Source organism: Patella vulgata, chromosome 4, assembly GCF_932274485.2.
Source record: "Patella vulgata chromosome 4, xgPatVulg1.2, whole genome shotgun sequence".
Classification (NCBI taxonomy): domain Eukaryota; kingdom Metazoa; phylum Mollusca; class Gastropoda; family Patellidae; genus Patella; species Patella vulgata.
The window spans coordinates 19,666,487-19,687,329 of NC_065882.2; the positions used below are offsets into that span (position 1 = coordinate 19,666,487).

Here is a 20,843-nt window from a genome sequence, read left to right on the forward strand (position 1 = left end):
CCCTTGATCACTTTGAAATATCTTGTGGATGCTCTAGAGGCTAATGTTAATATCCAATTTAATTTAAATTTATACACAGTATTTATGGTCCTGAGACAAAGAATCTTACTGATTTTGAACAAATTCCAATAACTACTGCCAGAGTTATGTCCCTTGATCACTTTGAAATATCTTGTGGAAGCTCTAGAGGCTAAAGTTCATATCCGATTGACATTAAATGTATACAGTGTTTAAGGTCATGAGACGAAGAAGCCTGTTGAATTTCAACAATTTCAGATACTTACTGCCAGAGTTATAGCCATTGATCACTTTGTAATAACTTGTGGATGCTCTACAGGACAAAGTGATCATTCCATTGACTTTACATGGTCTTGAGACGAACATGTATAATATTGATTTTTAATAACTTAAAGATACATTAGTAAAGAGTTGGCCATTCTTGCTATAATAATTCAAAAATAGATGATAATAAAAGAAAATGTTGAAAATTTTGGTCAGATTAATACTTTGTTCTGAACAGAATTGTCACTGTTGGAAGTTTGGACTACTAGAAATAGGCATCAATTGTGTCTTCACCGTCTGTCAGAATTGGCAATCGATTGATTGACAGACGATAACTCCACCCACATATTCTCCATTATCAAGTAACATGCTCAGTCGGTATAGGAGCCTCGCTTGGCAGGCCTTTCATCACCAGTTTCCGTTAGTGACATCAGCGACTACCGGTAAACATTAGCTTAGTAGTTAGTCCGACATTTATTGATTTAATTTTAAATGGACGACTGTTTAAATCCATACTGTATCCAAGCCTCCGTGGGTCTACAGAGTTGATTTTGAGCTTGTTGTGTAAATAAAGGTCTAATTAATAATTTCTATAACATCTGAAGCCTAAATAAAGACTTGCAATAGGCAGATTTAGCTCTTGCATAATATATTCAAAAACTAAATATTAAATGTTTTGTATACTAAACATTAGAATGGGATAGAACTGGAAGCAAACAAATTCTAATGATTTTCTGATAATTACTTAATGAATTGTTACTCTTAATATAAAGATTTTAGTGTATTATAAATGTTTCATTACCAAAAAAGAAAAAAATATGCGACAACTCTTGTTGACTGCCCGGACGACTTAGCTTCTGTGGGCGTATGTTTCATTGCCTAGCAACTTGTCTTTGAATTTATCTTAACAATATTGTAGCTTGCAAGAGATTCAAAATCATCTCAAATAACAATCGTACTTTAAAATAATAATTATTTGGATATTATCTGGTGGAACAGGATAATCTAGGGAAGTTACAGTTACATGTTCTCAATTTGCTACAACCAAGCATTCATGATGAACCATTCAGACACCATTTGTAGATTATTGTTTGCCTACAAGCTAATGTGAGGAATAATGGTACCCTAGAGATATGTAATATGTAGGAATATACCCTTTAAAAATTTGATGTTTGCTTTCACAGTGTAGAATACCAGACCACATTATACATACTTAACATCAATGCAAGAATTGATTGCAATAGTATGGTGCAGTTACTACCATTGCTTTGACTACAAGTCTCCAGAGGGCATTCCTATAATGTATCGGTTGTTCGCAAATGCATTTAAATAGATGTGCTTGACCGATCATTCAACATGGATGGATGATTGATTGATTTAGAATTAATGTTTTAGAAACTGAATTAAGTAAATCATGTACAATAGGTACATGTAGCATTGCTGTTGCTACTAACTTGGTGTATTTTATTTGGTAGGATGAGTATAATACTTTCATCTTGCAATGTGCTTGGTCAAACCTGCATTACTTGAACAAAAACTAGTCATCTTGGAGCTATTTCCTACATGTTTCACCAACTAACCTATATAATTTTGCTGAAGTGCAATAAAAGTAGTGTTTGTGGTGCACAGATTTTAGTAACTGCATGTAGCAATCATCGTAATGCAGGTACTGGTAGTTCTTTATTTTTAAGATTGGGAACGCTGGAGCATGATGTATGGTTACTTTACTTGCTCTTTTTGGAACACTTGATACCGTTTATTACTGTTCATGGGTTTAACTTGCCAACTGATTGATTCACTTTGGAGTCATAGTGCAGGGCTCACGCTGTCGGTTGCCAAAGTCGCAAAAAATATAAAAGTGGCTATTAAAATTTGATTTTGGCGATAATGTTTTGCGGTACTGGCGATTCTTTTTGAGAACTGGCGGAAAAAATCTTAAAATTCTAATCATATTTATCCCGGATTAACCATTACAATTACATTGAGTGTCAATCACGTGGCCGCAGATTCTATAAATTAATCAACTGGCTGATAATCCGGATCGCCTCAATGAGTAAATATAATCAGTTGTCTTGGATTAATGATTAGTTGATTGATAATTGCCAATGATATATATAAAGCCTATCTCAAGTCATTATTTACTCCTAATGATTAATCCAAGCGGTGATTATTTGATGTTTCGTTTCGTCTTTAACAAAAATGGCCGACAGTTCTTTTCGAAGAGAATGAAATATTTTGATAGTTGAATTCCGTTTACTGTGGCTTCATAGGGCATGTAAAATATACAAGCATGTCTATCGAATATTATTATATTAAATTATATTATCATCACCAGTCGGAAACATAAGAACGGGTTGAATAGCGACGATTCTTGGGCGAGAAAACAGTTCGCCATTTGTATCATGTTACCGTCGCCAAAGTGAACGAGTATAATTCTAAGCATCTCATATACATATATAACTGAAACCGATATCATTCTATCGGGGATTGAGATTTTGATACCTTTAAGGTACCTGAAAATAACAATAGGCCTATTGTACATACAAAACATAAATTTATAGAAAATTTGAAATCCTTAAATGAGATCTGACGTGTAAATAGGCCTACTGAAAATATATTGTGCTGTACGGTGTGCAAATAGACTAAAGTCACCAAAAATAACATCTTATCTTAGTAAATCAAAACTGTATTATGTAAAGACAGATTTAAAGTTGTATATTGTATATTTCGGTAATTGTTCTATAAAAGGCCTACCTCAGACATAAAACTGTTACATGTTGTCTTTTTTATCACACATTTTTGGCAGATAAAATATTCCAGTTGGTGGAAAAAAATATGGACCTTTTTTTATATAAAAATTATCATCCATTTTGGCGGGAAAAAATTGAAAGCCGTTCTGAGCCCTGCCGGAGTGGCTTAATGAGTATGTTTGAACCCGGTAAAAAAAGTACATCAGTATTTTGCAGCCTGATTTCACCTTGTTATGCAGTGTACTCGATGGCATGCACATAAAAGAACCCGTCTCAAATTATTTCACTTCGACTTTAAAATTTGATGTAATAGCGCTTGCTCCATGTGCATTCGATTTGTTTGCTTTTAATAAGAGAGTGCTGTTAGGTTAGTCCAGTATATCGATATGTAATAATCCCATATTGCATTAATTGTTAGCACTGTCGGGGCCCTGATATACAACGCAGGAATGGCGGAAATGTCGCTGTCTTGTAAAAATCCCATATTGAATTGTTAGCACTGTCGGGCCCTAATTATACAATGAAGAATTGGCAGAAAATGTTGCGATCTTGTGATAATCCCATATTGAATTACTTGTTAGTGCTGTCAGGCCATAATTATACAACGAAGAATTGGTGGAAATGTTGCCGTCTTGTGAAAACTTTCCTCTTGGCAACTACATGGCGTATATATCCCATTATTATTAGCCCAATTGGTGCAGAAAAGTAGCAACGTTAAACCCCCCATTCAACTAGATTATGAATCTGGTTACAAATCATGTACGTTACACTCTTAAAGAAGCAATATTCTGATGTGAATATAATGTAATTTCTAAAATAGACCGCACCCAGCCTTAGCATGGAGTTAAAGCATAATATATTATGGTCATCTACAAACCTTGCAATTTCTCCAATACGTTTGAAAACTCTCAATTCTTAAATAGGTAGGCTACCAAATTTGATATTTGTACAGTAAGTACATTACAGGGAGATAAACAACATTACAGGGAGATAAACAATTTGGGTATTGGAGCTTAAACTGTTATTCTGGCATGCATAAACTTATTGCAACTTAACCGATGGATGATTATTGGTTTTTGGTCTTTTGTAAATTGCATTGTGGGTGACAAAATCCACAAGCATCACCTATATTCTGTTGTCTGAAAATAATTGTAAGAAGAGTTACATGAATACTCTTGTAGATTTAATGATTTCTGCAGAACTGTTCATATTTAAAGAAAAACTATGCGCAAGAGCTTTTTTTTGCATACAAAGAAATACATCACGATTGTTTGATAAGATGATCACATCAATTTCCAGGTGTACTTTTCCAGGTATCTTTATGTGTGCGTATTGGAAATGGTTGATTGGCAGAAATAGTTTTAGAATTAGATTTGGTAAAGATTTTCATTTGAATCAGTTATGGCCCACATTGAGTTGACAAAATTTTGTATCTAAAAACTATGTAATGCTACCTGTAGTATTAAATGCTTAAATTTATCAATTCCATAAAATTATATTTTTTTAACTGACAAAAATTTGTGTTCATTTGATGGATATCTTGTACAAAAGAAAGTACTCCTGAATTCTGAGCTGCCTTTGCTTTGGACAGGGATTCCTGAGAAGAATTTATAAACTTTTCTAGTGTACAATGCAGTCATAATGCCTGCTTTATTGGATAGAGCCAACATTTGGAAAGAATGAATCAATATTTCCAATAAATAGCCTGGGCTTGGTATCCAGTTTGTTTCATGATCAATACATTTCCAGGTAAATGTCTTAACCAATCAATACTATTGATCGAATGCGGAGGAAGTGAACAATGGGAAGCTAAGACCAAGACTTGCTTCACTTGTTTTCTCGCTCAATGGAACCTCGCTTGTTCAATGAGCTTTATATTATTTATAGGTTGCTAAAGAAATTTCTATACACAAACAGTGGTGCCTGATAAAATGAAATATGTGATAATGGGTTCAAAGCTTTTGCTTGCAGACGATGTCTGTTTTAGCTGTTTTACAAGACTGTTTCCTCTTTCAACAATAATACTCGATATGGACTTTGATTCTTTGATTAGTTTGATTTTATCAGTAATATTTGCCCCACCCATCTTTTTGTAATACCTCAATGGATGATACTCTTAGTTTTGTCACTGCTCAGTAAGAGGCATTTGACCCTAGCTTGAAAGGTCTCATCAGTGATTGAGTCTTGCCAAATATTTCGTTGCACGTTTTAGCTTGTTAAAGTGTATCAAGTGTACACCCAGAACGCTTTTTTGATTATGATAGTGTACATGTACATAAAATTTGTGTTGCTTCAAATTCTCTCACAATGCTTGTTGATTATGGTATCGGTACCTAAAATTTGTTTATTTGTTGTAGTGTTTTAGTAAAAGATCATGTACATGTAAGACAAACAATGTCCTCATTTTTCTTGTGCCATTTTAGTCCAAAAGCTTTCCAGTGTTGTTTCTATCAAAAGATGTCGGATAACAATCATCTTATGAAAATGTCTATAATTTTTATAGCCCCAAGCAATAATATTGAGATGGTAAAACTGCTGCAAATTCTAATAGTTGTGTCAATACATGCTCGGCCTGAAGTTATTGGAATCCAATATTTGTTCCAGTATCAACATTAAATTTAAATGGTGTGATATTTGCTTTGTTTCATGAGTACATAATTCGCCGGCAGTTTCCTTTGTTTAACCACCAGCCAGTGTAATGTATTGAATAGTCATCGCTCAATACTAAACTTTGGACAATTTTCCCCACACGATAGGTGAGACACCACAATAGTGCTTTGTTAATGGTTATCCTTTTGTTGCAAATATTTTCCCAGTTTTTGAATCTTGGGGATGTAAGAGACTACAGCAGATTTTGTTAGAACAGAATCAAACATCAAAGCCAGGCAATTTGTTTATTATTCTTGGTTTATCCTTTTAATCTACAAATCTGCCTTAAAAAGAAAAAAAAAAAATAAAAACTTTGTATTTGTTGACTGGTTCTATTGGTTGTTATGGAAGTGTTTTGTTTCAATTTAAATAATGTATTTCTAAGACTCTTCATGATGATTGTGTAGAACAGACTATCCTGGAATATTTTTTAAAAGTGATGAGTTTAGACTTGCCATACAACCCAATATCAATTTGTCCATTTACCTATTCGGGTCAGTCATTGTAGAAAGGAAACAGCTAATCATAGAGTTTAAATATTTTATAGGTGACAATCATTACTTATTGGAAAATCTCCTGTTAATGGGTTTATCCTATTTGATGTTTAAGATAGAAAAACATAAGAAAGGATATTGATTAATAGAAGTTGTTTGCACTAACTACCTGTATTTATTATACTCAATTAAAAACTCTTCCATCAGATTCACAAGTTTTTATATAATATAAATTGGTTAAGACTTGTTTGTCTATTCTACATGTACAAGTGTCGCAATTGATAATTAAACAAACTTACATAAAGTGTGTGCATAGAATTAAAAAAGATGACAAATCGAAACACTGTCACATGTTCAAGAATGTTAACTGTGCATTTGACCAATCATTCCCATCCTAACATTGCACTTGCGATCAATGCTGGATGCTTTTACAGAAACTGAAACTTGTTTCCCAAAAAATCTAAGCCAAACCAACAGACCAAGTTTCCTCGCCCCCCCCCCCTTTTTTTGAAAACAAAAATATGTTGAAATATATTGCAAAAAGCATAATATTGTTTTGATTGTGCATGGCTGCATTTGAAGCAAATGCAATGCAAAAAATCTGTTTTATAACACCAAATCATTTGAACAAGGATTTATTATGTGGATGTATTTTATAATAATCCAACTGGCCTCTTCCCAACCATAAATATTTGTTCAATATTAATGTCTTTCCCACAACATATTCAATTTTTCTGAGTACTCACAATTGATATTGTGATGCCATTAAATGTTAATGCCCAGGTCCAATCAAGTTGAAACTGTTGAATAATTGACTTGTATGATCAGCAAAGTCAGTAAGGGTTTAGCGTTTTGATGTCTGCAAAAGCTACATTGTAGCAAGCTGTGGCATTATGGAAAATAACTGATAATATTCGATAAATTCTGTTTTTTCATCTCCGGAAATAGATCACCATTAAATAAAGACTTTGAATGTAGACAATTGATCTTCGTTATACAGTAATTCTTGTAGAAGAATTCCTTTTTCACTCTCCCCAGTAACATGTTGTTTATTTTGATGCTATTGTATTCTAGTTTGCTGTTGTCAAGAACTTAACCTCTTTAAACAATGATGAACATGTCTAGGGTTTAGATTCAGACTGCCTCCAGCCAGCATCTAGAAATAGCCCATTATTCTGTGCTATTGGTTTTAAATGAAAATAAAAACTTGTATTAAAACATGTTTTTGCCTACATTTATAAAGAAAGTTGATTTAAACTGTCTGCTACTTGTGCTCAGGTTTCAAAATGATCAGTTATCATGTTTCACATTTAATACTTGACTGCCTTGATCATTGATTTCATGAAATTTTAAGTTTTATTAAACCACACCCATATAAATTGTCTTTTCAGGTCTTGCTGATATTCCAGACAGAATTATAATACCAGAATAAAGACAATCATGGAAGGTGGTGACTACGATGAAGGTAATTTTAGGACTTTTTTTTTTCTGATCCATTCAGTGCCATGAATTATTCATTTTCATAGGGTTTTAATAGAAATTTATAACCTTCTAATAAGACTTTTGCACAATATTGAGGCAGGTTCCAGCGCATGAATGTGTCAATAATTTAGAGTACCGTATGTCTTTCAAAGATTAAATGCTCTAGAAAATTATGTTCTTGTCTCGACCCTGTTATCTCACTGCAGTCAAATGGATTAGTCAGCTTTGTAAATAATAATCAGGTTCGCTGAGAAAGTTTCTTAATATTTTCTGTTACGGTTACCTACTTGTCAGTGTTGCATGACAGAGGGCCTGGCAAGGACTCTAGTCGTTTGCATGGGGGGAAATACTGTGATCTTGTGTACACATTGGCATGCCTGAAAAATAAAACTTGGCAGTTGGAATTCGAAATAAGAGTAGGCTGTAGTGCCGCTGTATGTGCAAAATTTCCCTCATGACACAATGTATGGCGTATGCAAGTCTTCATTAGACATGTTGGTGCAGAAAACTAGGACATTCAACCCCATTTCATTTCACTGCAGTCAAATATACTGCTTCACAGATTAAAGAAATATGTCCACTAGAAAACAAGATTAAAGAAATATGTCCACTAATAAACAGGATCATTAGATCTTACAAAAACCAGTGCTCTAGAAAGTTCAAAAATGCTTTGGACCAAGTACAGATTTTATCAATAATCACTCAATCTGCATTCTAAATGTTAAACATTTTCTAATGTTTATCAATCTGTAAATGTACATTAGCATACATGTATGTAGGCCTACTCCTGTTTACCTGGTCCAGTTTATTAGATGGATAGAGAGTGTAGGGATTAAGTAAACTTTTACATTTTACAGTGAAAGGTGGGTGTTGACAGGATGTACCCGAAGACCTTTCAAGCCTAATCCACATTATTTTTATCAATAAAAACTGAGTTGTATTGAATTCTGTTGTTTTATTTATTGATTATTCTCTATGTACATTACTTACAATTTTAATGCTTTTATCGGCTAATAAAACATGGTGGAATTTATATAGAAACAGAACAATGAATGTACAAGTATTCCAATGTGCAGTACTCGTGTTCCGTAAGAGCAAACATTTTAGTATGACTTAAAGAAGCTAAATCGCTAACATTTGGGACCTAGAAATTGACACAAGTTGGTCGCAACTCATATAATACTGTAATACAGCTTTTTATACGCCCACATTTTCATGTGGACGTATTATGCCGTCGCCCCTGTCCGTCCGTCCGTCCACAATTGTTTGTGGACACTCTACAGGTCACAATTCTTATCCGATTTTGACGAAACTTGAAAAATATAGGTTTATCTCCAAAATATCTCGGTGCTTTCGATATTGGCATGTATCGGATCGAAACTTCATGGATTATGGCCCCTGTTTGTGCGAAAAATCACGTTTTTAGCTTGTGGACACTATAGAGGTCACAATTTTTATCCGATTTTGTTGAAACTTGAAATGTAAGTTGATAACCCAAAGATCTCGGTTCCTTTCGATATTCGCGCATATGGGACCGTAACTTCCTAAATTGTGGCCCCTGATTGTACAAAAAATCACGTTTTTAGCTTGTGGACCCTATGGAGGTCATAATTTTTATCCGATTTAAAAAATCGTTTTATTATATCACCGTTACACCCTAAGGATTACGGAGTTTGAATTTCGTGAAAATCGGTCCAAAATTGACAGACAAAATGGCCGCCGTTCGTTCTCAAATAGCGTAAAAATATGGTATATCAAGGTTGTGGACCCTATAGAGGTCACAATTTTTATCCGATTTTGTTGAAAGTTGAAATGTAGGTTTATAACCCAAAGATCTCAGTTCCTTTCAATATTCGCGCATATTGGGCCGTAACTTCCTGAATTATGGCCCCTGACTGTACGAAAAATCGTGTTTTTAGCTTGTGGACCCTATAGAGGTAATAATTTTTATCCGATTTAAAAAAACGTATTATTATATCACCGTTACACCCTAAGGATGAATGAGTTTTAATTTCAGGCAAAATGGCCACCGTTCGTTCTCAAATAGCGTAAAAATATGATATATCAAGGTTGTGGACCCTATAGAGGTCACAATTTTTATCCAATTTTGTTGAAACTTGAAATGTAAGTTTATAACACAAAGATCTCAGTTCCTTTCGATATTCGCACATATTGAATTGTAATTTCCTGAATTATGGCCCTTGATAGTAGGAAAAATCACTTTCTTGTTAGCTTGTTCACTATCCATCTCTCGAAAATGTTGGCGTATCCTTCCTGGCAGCCGCTGGTTATTTCTTCGACATCGGACTGCCTAAAAGTTCTTGAAAGTCGGCGAATCTGCTTTGGCTCGGCGATTCGAAAATTCGTACAATTTTATCACCCGTATCCACGTGAATTCCGCAAAGTATCATGGTACCACACTTCCGTACTAAATCGAATACTTCACTGTTGAGTTGTAGAATTCAGATTTTAAAATATCCGTAATAAATTGAAAATCAAAACACAAATCACACCTGTGCATGGCACCGTATTTACATGTACCTCGTGCGAAGAACAGATAACGCCACCTGGAATTCCCTTCTCACATATCCGGACTATTTTTACGCTACAAATTATATTTATATATGAAATATTTTTCCGACCTGATTTTTTGATTTTGTCAAATTGTCTTATAAATTTTTCATAGCCTTTATTTTTGGAAATTATTTAAAAAAATTTAAATGATTAAAGGGACAATAACACTCTTGCTGGCTTGAAAGCTCCAGAAAATAAATAATATATCTAAGTACTAGATGTTTAAGTGTCCTACCGGTTGTGTAAATTACCCATTACATCCTATTTTACTTGTCCAGAGGGTTCGAAAATATTTTTAAATCGAAGTTTCATTTGAAAAAGTTTACGTTAGACGTTTCAAACCATTATGTTGAAATTTTCAAAATTTTTAAATTAGGTGTGTTAAGATGAAATTTGTATCATCAATTAATTGAAATATTCTAAAATAGTACAATTTGTTGACCAGAATAAAGATTTGGACATATTATTCAGTTACAACAAGAGTGGTATTGAGCCTTTAAATACACCAAGCAACGAGCCGTGTGCATTTCCATTCCAACCACTACTATATTTACTGTGGTGTCGTTACGGTAGAATTATTTCAGGTGACTTGGGGGTGCGTTTTAATTTATTTAGATATAATGCTCCATAATGCTATAAACTAGTGTCAAGCAGATCAAAACAAGCGTAGATGGTGTGAAATTCATTGATATAAAATTGTCTACTTCCAAACTGTGTGAGTAACTGTAGCCTACGACAGAGCGAAATGTAATTGTAAACAGTGCAAATGGCGGCTTTTCGCGGTATTTCCGTGCTTAATTCTTGCATTTAGAAATGAATAATTAAATGTACGTGACGTGGACGTGAGTATTGTGGTCAATTTACTGAACATCAAGTAAAATCATTTAGAAACGAATAATTAAATGTACGTGACGTGGACGTGAGTATTGTGGTCAATTTACTGAACATCAAGTAAAATTTAGTCCACCTGTCACAAGCGACAGGTAGTTTTATTTACTACCTGTCAGACGAAAAAATCGCCTGTCGGCAACAAGTAGACAGGCGAACATTTCGAGCCATGTGATATGAATGTATATAAACAGATATACATTCAATGGTTTCCGTTTTTACTCTAATTTCAAATCAGTTATGTTCCGCGAAATAAGCCAGCAGTCTCAATCGAATGCAAATTTCTAGCGCCTGGTTATTTCAGTCTACATACGCCATTTGGTTTGGTGCAATATATCTAGCCTCGTTCCTCGAGTCTCTTGCTAGAACTGGGGATGAAACGCATTATGGTACACGATTCGTGTACCAATGGTAAAATGTTTATTTTGTCTTAAATATTGGACATCAGAATCCCATCTTTTTCCGATAAGATTACAGCATCAATGTTGATTTAAAATTTGTGTTTCCAATGTTGAAGATTTTGGATGATATTGAGTTAGAGACTTAGCTACTTTAACAATCACTCATGTTTTATGATATCAAAACTGTTTAGAATCTTAACATTGATACCTGGTCAATGTTCTTCAGTTGACAGAAATTAGAATAACATGCACATGTAATTGCATCCTAGTCACAGAGTTTTCTCTAAATATGTGTGAGTATGTACAGTTTTGCTCTGTGTAAAATAATCCATTCGCAAATGAAATATAGTTAAAATGAATTTCTTGTCCAACATGGATAAAACAGTGCTACATGTACATGTATATACTGACCGACACAGATGAAACGGTGCTACATGTATATACTGACTGACACTGATCAAACAGTGCTACATGTATACGGACCAAGAGTCTTAAGTTTATTTTCATTACTGAGTAGGTCTTATCAAATCATACCCGCATTTAAAGTGTTGTCTGGTCGTATGTATGCAATTAAAACCAACATCAAATTTCACACCTCATCAGATTTTTTACTTTCATAAAGGACATTTGTGGATCTAATGACATTGTGACCTGAATATGGTTGAAATTTATAAATGTGTGGTGAAAATGAATGCAAGCTTTAATATGATTATGATTTCATGCATTTTCTCTTTGAAAGCTAGCAACTACTGTCAGATGATTAAATCATCATTATGTTAGCCAGGACATTGACTGTCTCTTAGTCTTAATTATTCAACTGTTGATTATCGATTTATATGTTGCTTTCAAAAGTATCCTGTTTAAAATTACCTCTGATTTACATTGTACGCATTAATACCTTATTTTACAGTAGGTGATCATTACAAGCAAAGATAACATTTCTTGAGTCGTTGACTAATCAGGGTTTTTTTTTTTTTAAGTGGGGAGGTAAAAGTGCTATTTTGAATCAATATTTATCTATAAAAATTATATAAATCTAGAGGATTTCTCTTTTCAAAACAAAGTGTGGAATTAATATTATTTCAGTTAGTGATGCAACAACTTTAAATATCATTATCAACAGTAATAACGAAAGCACAGTCTGAAATTTTTGGGAACATTTAATTTATGTAAAGAAAGTATGACAAAGCAAATACCATTCAGATTCATAATAAAGGTTGCAAATGAATGTAAATGGACATGGTCATTCAATTATATTCTGATTGATGTAGAGTTACTGAATAAGATTTAACATGCAAACGGTAACAGTAACAAATGCATACAAACATTGGCTGTAACAAATGCATACAAACAACAGTAACAAATGCTTAAAGGGAATATTGAATCTTTGGGCAGACATGTGTTCAAATATCAATGCTTCGTTTATAATTTTTGTTTAGAAAAATAAGCTGTTCTACTTCTTTTGATGGAAGACGATTTCTTGAAGCTTCTTGTTCTTGTCCAGAACAGGTTAACACACGATTTGCTGGTATCGATGTCGCTGGGGTACATAAGAACCTCTTGGCAATATTTGATAATAAAGGAAATATTATTTCATGTTTCCTCCACCATAAAAGTGGATCAGATTTAGCAGACACGCGATCTGTGAACTGAAACTTGTTAAATTCTGTCTTTATGCGATCAAGTTCTGTGTGTTCTTTTCTACCCTGTTGACAGACAACATCTGAAAACCAGTCATCTAAAGTTGAAGTTGTGGGTTCACTTTCCACTTTCAGCTTTTTAGGAGAGGGTTCCAAAAGGGTTTTTGTTGATGAATTGGAAGATATATCTGAAGGAACTCCCATGGGCCTTCCATTTATTAATGCAGCAGAAAAAATTATTTCTTTGGCTTGATTTCGTTGTTCCTGGGAAACGAGTGGCAGTTCTTTATATCTTGGATCAAGTAAAGAAGAACCAATAAGATACAGATTAATGTTTTCATGTTTATAAGTTGATGAAAGTTGATTATAAACAGTTGATTTAACGGAACTGATGATAATATTGTCAGACTGATTAACAGTAAAACTAGTCAATAATTTCTGTAAGACTGGTAATATCATGGATACTAGAGGTTTTGATTCTTCACAAACAATACTTGTTGCTGTTTTCATTTCTTTAAATGCAGTAAGTAAATTCTCAGTTAAAATCTGATCTTCACTTGTGAATAGTAATTTGAGTGACTGAGTCTTGGTATGTGAACCACACAAATTATCTTCTATGACTGCTGTATTGGTAGACAGCCATTGAAACATTTCATAGATAGAAAGCCATCTTGATGTGTCTACTCTTACAATTTCATCTTCGATCATTGGTAAACTAGCCGCATGATTCTCTAGGTATCTAATTAGATTTCTGCCTTTATCTATCAATTTTTTCACATCAGGAATTTCGAAGCCCTTTAATGCTGCATTGTTAATAGTTTGAGCTAGACAAGGTATGAAATGCCAAGATAGATCATTAGGGTTGTTATAAAAGTCACTGTTTCCAACAACTGATACAGGTGGACTCGTGTTCCATTCGCTAACACAGTTTTCAATTATTTCATTCAGATTCTTGCTATCGAGATTATCATCAATTTGAAGTGATTTCAGTTGATAAGCTTTCATTGTCCACATATTATCAATATAATGTAAACAAAGACTGATCCATTTAGAAGACAGAGATGACCACACTTCAATTGCCATAGAGCCTCCATTTGTATTTTGACGCACTTCAAACAATATTTGCTGTTTAGTTTCCCTGTATATTTTTGAAATACGAGTAGTGCTAAAATTGTCATGTGGAATTTCACATTTTGGATCAAGTCTGTAAATTAGTTTTCGAAATGCTTTAGTCTGTATGGAAGACGTGGGTACACAATCAGAAATAATATATTCAAGTATGGCATTTGTTACAGTTTTTGATTTGTCATAATCATTTTCATCAGTATCTAAAGTACTTGAAGGGACACACTGAAATCGATGGTCACCAAACATCTTGGTTTGAAGCTCTGAAGCTAACTCTCGGCCATGCCTTTTAGTCACATGGTTGTAAAGATTTGTGGTATTACCATGGTTTTTGATGGCTAGGTGACAAATCTTACATATTGCCTTACTCCTGTCCAGTTGTATGCTTTCAGCATTATCATCAACAGCATAAAAACCAAAATGTTTCCAAACATCACTCCTGGCATTGCCAGGAAAATTGTACATTTTTCTTTCTTCGTCAGCCATCTTGAATATGCACTTGATGTTGTGTTTAGGTGAGCTGAAATCTGCCAGTGAGAGGGGTGACCTAAATTTACTGCTAGCTGATAAAGCTATTTTTAGTAACAACATCGATTAACTGAAGTTTCAGTGTAGCTGGCTGACATCGATTATATCCTGCAGGCAGTAGAGTGTCAAGAATCGATAGGCAAACTTTTATTGATCAATTAATCATGTGGACCGATTAATCTATACAAAATACATTGACTATCAGTATTTTTATTTTATGATTTCATTTTTTCTTATAGGCCTACAGTTGTATTTTATCTCACAACATTATAGTTACATGAGACACAACCTTATGGTTGAAAGAGAAAATGCACAACACAAATGGGTACAATTTACTAGAAAATGATGAACAATAAAATGAGACCCCCCCCCCCCCCCCCAAAAAAAAAAAGAGAAATGAGAATATTTTCTTCAAATTCAAAATACATCACCCAGGCAATTAACACTAAATTGATTTTTTATTGTCTGTACAATAGAATTTGAAAACATCAACTTGTCACTTTCTGAAATGTATATTTCATCCCACTGTGATTTTTATAGTGTATTTAAAGGTACAAAAATCCTTGGAACTGATTACTGAATGGCAGTCCATTGGTTGATTTTTGATATCGTGTAACAGGAAATTTTAAATCAATGTTTATAAATCTACAGATAGAAAGATTTATTATTGCTACATGCATGGCATGTTGTCCACGCTGTATTGGGAACTTTATATATCAGATGCAACAATACATCAGTCAGACCAGCTGTGTGACGGCATTTTACTTCCGTAAATTGTTTTCTATTTATGGATGCAAGTCGACACAAAATTATGGTTTTTAGTTCTGGTTTTCTTAATTGAAATAATTAATACTATGCTGCACATATTGGACATCTTTTTTGCCATTATGTCATTGTTTTTTTGACTGCCTGACCAATTACTTGTTAGATTATACAACAGATGTAACATTAAAATAGAAAATACAAACTGATGGATTTACTACTTCATAGTTTTATTTCACATGTTTCAATACTTTTACAGGTATATTCTGGAAGCATTGATCATAAACTGGATATAAACATGCACATATGAATATTACAAACATGAGTAAGACTGTTACTCATCGAAACAAGACAATTAAGTTATTAACTAAAATATAACAATAGCAACAAGAAATTCATTCTTGTTTTGGCAACTTCTGTACTCACTTCTTGCTCATTTTTATACGCCCACATTTTCTTGTTGACTTATTATTGCTTGTGGACACATTTATACGATTTTGATGAAACTTAAAATATAGGTCTGATTTTGATGAAACTTGAAATGTAGGTCTATCTCCCAAAGATCTCTGTTCCTTTCGATATTGGCATGTATCAGATCCTAACTTCATGGATTAAGGCCCCTGATTGTTTGAAAAATCACGTTTTTAGCTTGTGGACACTCTAGACGAAGTCACGATTTTCATCTGATTTTGATGAAACTTGAAATGCATGTTTTCTAAGCCAAAGATCTTGGTTCCTTTCGATATTTGTGCATATCAGATTGTAACTTCCTGAATTATAGCCTCTGATTGTACGAAAAATTGCATTTTTAGCTTGCTGTGCCTCTAGAGGTCACAATTAATATCCGATTTAAAAAAACCTTCAAATATATCGCCGTCACACCCTAATGGTAGTCGAGTTCGAATTTCTTGAAAATCGGAATGAAAATGGCTGACAAAATGGCCACTCCTTGTATGCAAATAGTGTAAAAGTATGTAATACCAAAGTTGTGGACCCTCTTAGAAGTCACAATTTTTATCCGATTTTGATGGAACTTAAAATATATCTTTATCCCAAATATCTGTCCTTTTCAATATTCGCGCATTTCAGACCATAACTTTCTGGATTATTGCCCCTGATTGTATGAAAATCGCTGCTGCTTTTTTTTTTTAGCTTGATCTCTATCCATGTGGGCATACCATGCCTGACAATTGCTGGTTTACTAGTTCAGTTAAATTGTCCTAAAATGTAATGATGACCGCTATTGATTAAGTTATGGAGTCTATATATTTATATTCTATGCCACATTCCTTCCATCTCTTTTATCCAAATATATCTGATGTCTATATTACGGTTTTATTCTCATCTATAGTCTGTTTAGTTCAGCAAACGGTTCTAATGGTGTTTATGAGTTAGTTTGCTTCTGACATGGTACAGGAGGGAATGAGTTCAATCAAGTGATTAACAAACAAAAGCCCATCTTTTTCCCTGCAACAATTGTTTTCCTTTAATAGCTTGGACATTGTTCTTCATAATAAATGTGGTCGATGCCACTTTCCATGTCCATTAGAGCTTGAAATAATCTGGAGTTTCAATTAAAAACTGAACCAGTCATATATTATGTACATACTACCACTTGATTTGAATAAAATAATTGACCCACAGTATTTAGATAAATAATTGTTTTTTGTTTGTTTGCTGTAAACTAAAATATGTCTATGGTTAGTTATATGATATAATGACAGGCCTATGAATAAATAGTTTGTCGTGATCTCATTAAATTTTGATGTCTATATTATATTACTGGGATACCTATATCATCTAGTTGAGTATATATTGATTTGTTATTAAAAATGTCTTTAACACGAGGTTCATGTCACCGTATTAAATTTTATACCATGGGGTATTGTGTAACAAAAAAAGACAATTCGTTTATTTGGTGCTGTAGGGTTTCAGATTAGTCTTTTTTTATTCTATATGTTTAATGTGTGTGCTTGAAATTGCAAGGTCTTTCTCTGAGTAAAGTGGCGTGGATTTGATTCCCTGCTTGTACGTGACAAGTAGGATCGCCTGCCCAACCTTGAGGGGTTTCTTTAAGCCCGCCGGTTTACTCCCACAGCTAAAGACCCCTGCGTGTGGTGTTAGAACCACCATTTAAAATCTGTAGGAATAACTTTATTGCAATAATTTTCCTTATTTCACGAAATTCAAAAATTGATAACTAAATGTTGAATAATGGGAGGAATTTCCTAACAATTTATTCCTCTCCAGCCTTTTCAACTCAATTTCTTTTACTCAACCTGGCTAAATATCTTCTCTGAAGATGATTGAAAAATTTTCAGATATTTTTTACCATTAGTTGTATATAAAGATTTTATTATATTGTTCCATGATGTTTCCATAATTAATGCTAATCAATCATGACATTTAAATAAATGGTGAAGTGAGCTGCTAATGAATGTTTTATTATGCTTTTGTATTACTATGGTTTAAATGACTATAGAGTTCCATTTCGGTGCATCAAATTCTATTGAAAGGAGACTGGTATTTCCAGGAAAATCAGACTATAGCTTTGCATCAGCTTGACAAGCAACTTACCTGTAGCGCTAAATGTAGGAAATTGGGATTCACCATTATTATCTCTTATTTTTAAATGTAAACAGTTTGAATATTATATAAGATATTCCGTGCAGAACAGTAGGACGTTAAACCACCATTTCATTTCATTTAAATTCTGAATGCAATTTGTCAATGTGAATGATTCATGAAGTTTCATATACACAAAAAAAAAGATTAACAATTATAATGACTATTTTAGTTAAGATTCTGAATGTAAATGTTAGCTTATTCATCTTTTATCTTCTGTTAGATAAACAAACTTTGCATATTTTTCCTTTATTTATAATTTTGTATTAAATAGAAAGCGTAAATACTAAAATAGATAATTTATTTGTTTGCCAGAACTGCTTAAAAAGATTTATCATTCGTTATTACTAAGTTAATGGATGAAGAAGATTAATTTGAAATAATTGTCATGGACATTATGCTTCTGGCAGTATTGCACTGAACAAATACACCTAATAATTTGTTAAATGTGTCTTCTCAGTTAAATTTGATTTTACCTTGAAAGTAAAGTTTCAAAATCAATTTGATACTAGATTACCCCTTTGTTACATATATTGTGATAATTAGTTTACTCATAATTACGACTTTACCAAGTAAAATTGATTTTAATAGCTATTTCTGTCACCAATATAACATACTAAATCTGATTCTTAGAATGATAGATACTTGTATAATCTAATATGAATATTTGGCATGATAATGGAAATGTTAAGGTTATAGAAAAATTATTAATATTTCAATGAACATGAATCAAAATAACTATTCTATTGTTTGAAAGAACAAGTAATAATAAATATGGTATATTATTAATATTATAAAAGATATTTTGTCATTATATAAACTTTCTTTGACATACAATACTAATATACCAGCTAATTATAATAACTATATGTGAGACGAGTTTAAGTAGAAGTTCATCATCTTGAAATGAGATGCCACACCTGAGTTATTGAAGGAAACTGATGAAAGCATTCAGTAATGTTCTGCTGTCAGAATCTGATTGGTTGATGCTAGGCAACCATCTGTCAACAAAGGTAATATGAGGAATAGAGACAATGTGATAGTGCGCAGGTAATCAGCCAACTCACTCACACACTCATTACTGACAGCAGAAGGGTGGGTCCATCTACTACAGTCTCTTGCTAATCACTCAGGTGGCTGGGTCGAGCTACCTGTCAACTCGTAGCACTGATGAACTCTTGTGCCCTTGGTCAGATTTTGACTTTTGAAGATAATTCTTCCATACCTTTGTCCTGACAGATACATCTTCTACACAGGTAATATAATTTGTATTGCTTTATCTTACTTATAAAATTGCCACTAAGATGGGCGTGTCTGATCTGAGATACCGATATAGAATTATTAAGATAATCAATTTTAGTGTAAAATCCATGTCAAATATTGGTTATGCTTACATAAAAATCTTTGTTTCGTTGCACCTTGGTTATTATGCATGTCATGCATAAAAGCCTTTTATTAAACCAATCTTTGTTAATAGCTGCAGGTTGGGCAGAAATTACAGGGCAGAATGATTATTGTTGACATCGTTTCCTTGTCGTAACTGTTTCTTCATGAATATTTTTTTTACCTACTGAATTTCAAAGATAGTGTTTCAAAATTAATTCTAATTCAAAGCCTTTGATAATTCAAGTCATTATGGATATTACCTTGTAAAAATTGATGCGACATTAAAATTGACATGTGTTTTTGATGTGATGACAATGATGAAATATCAAATTAAGTTATGCCAACCAAATATATGAATTTCTTTGTATTGTTTTAAAAGATATAAAAAAAGTCCTTTTATGATTTAATATTTATTAATATCCATATTAAAAATTCAGTACCAAACCTCTTTGTAATTCTTAATAAAAATTAATATTTAAGTCATCCACATTGTTTAGGAAGGTGAGATGCCTTGGGGAAACCATATGGCAGCATATGTCATAAGGGTTAAGAGGCCCTAAAGAGTTCTCCCCATTGTTCATGTTATATGATATAGTAGCAATTAGCCTTATCCTAAGCTTAATGGTCACATTTCATTCATGGATGTTTTTGGTCACTTACCTTTGAGTAGGTGGTCATTAATAGAAATATTAACAAGTTCTTATAATAATTGAATTAAATTTGCACAAGTTAATTTTGTCTTTAACTAACTTCCTTAAAGACTATTTTATAACTGTTTCCTTCTAAAATAAACAAAATATGGTAAAGATTTTAGGAATTTAATAGGAAGTTTTAAAATGATTATTTGAATGATGGTTTCATATACAAATTGGCTTAATTCACCAGTGCTGAGATATAGTTAAAATATTATAAAACTACAGTTAATTTATTAGAACTAAACGCTATGGAGCGTAAATTGTGTAATTATGTTACAATATAAAAGGATTTTTATAAGAGATTGTGCGTATTGATTGTTGCACCAATTTTTGATATTCTCATTCTATCATTGTTCTCACATATTGATTGGTTTGTTGTCTGAGTTACAAGTTATATTGTCAGGTGACATTGTAGAAGACCTCACCTGGGTCTTATTAACCAGGCTGATTAACTAGTGCTGAAATAAAACCTGCTAATAAATAATTAGTCAACCTGTAAATAACACCTTAATTAGCATGTACAGATACACCCTGATTACATACTTGGTAATTAGCAGTGGTC

General features: G+C 33.1%; 2 protein-coding genes across 2 annotated transcripts in view; one reads left to right on the forward strand and one right to left on the reverse strand.

Annotated features, from left to right (window-relative positions):
• The window catches only part of LOC126817455 (heterogeneous nuclear ribonucleoprotein K), a 45,418-nt gene that overhangs the window by 12,587 nt on the left and 11,988 nt on the right, over window positions 1-20,843 (forward strand). The window contains exon 2 of the mRNA XM_050544441.2: window positions 7,567-7,640. Coding sequence (XP_050400398.1) covers window positions 7,616-7,640 — 25 coding nt within the window. The 5' untranslated portion in view covers window positions 7,567-7,615. The remainder of the gene's footprint in view (window positions 1-7,566; window positions 7,641-20,843) is intronic.
• LOC130012520 (E3 SUMO-protein ligase ZBED1-like) lies at window positions 12,663-14,820 on the reverse strand. The gene has a single exon (XM_056100637.1). The coding sequence runs from the start codon at window positions 14,769-14,771 to the stop codon at window positions 12,924-12,926; it is 1,848 nt and encodes a 615-aa protein (XP_055956612.1). The 5' UTR covers window positions 14,772-14,820; the 3' UTR covers window positions 12,663-12,923.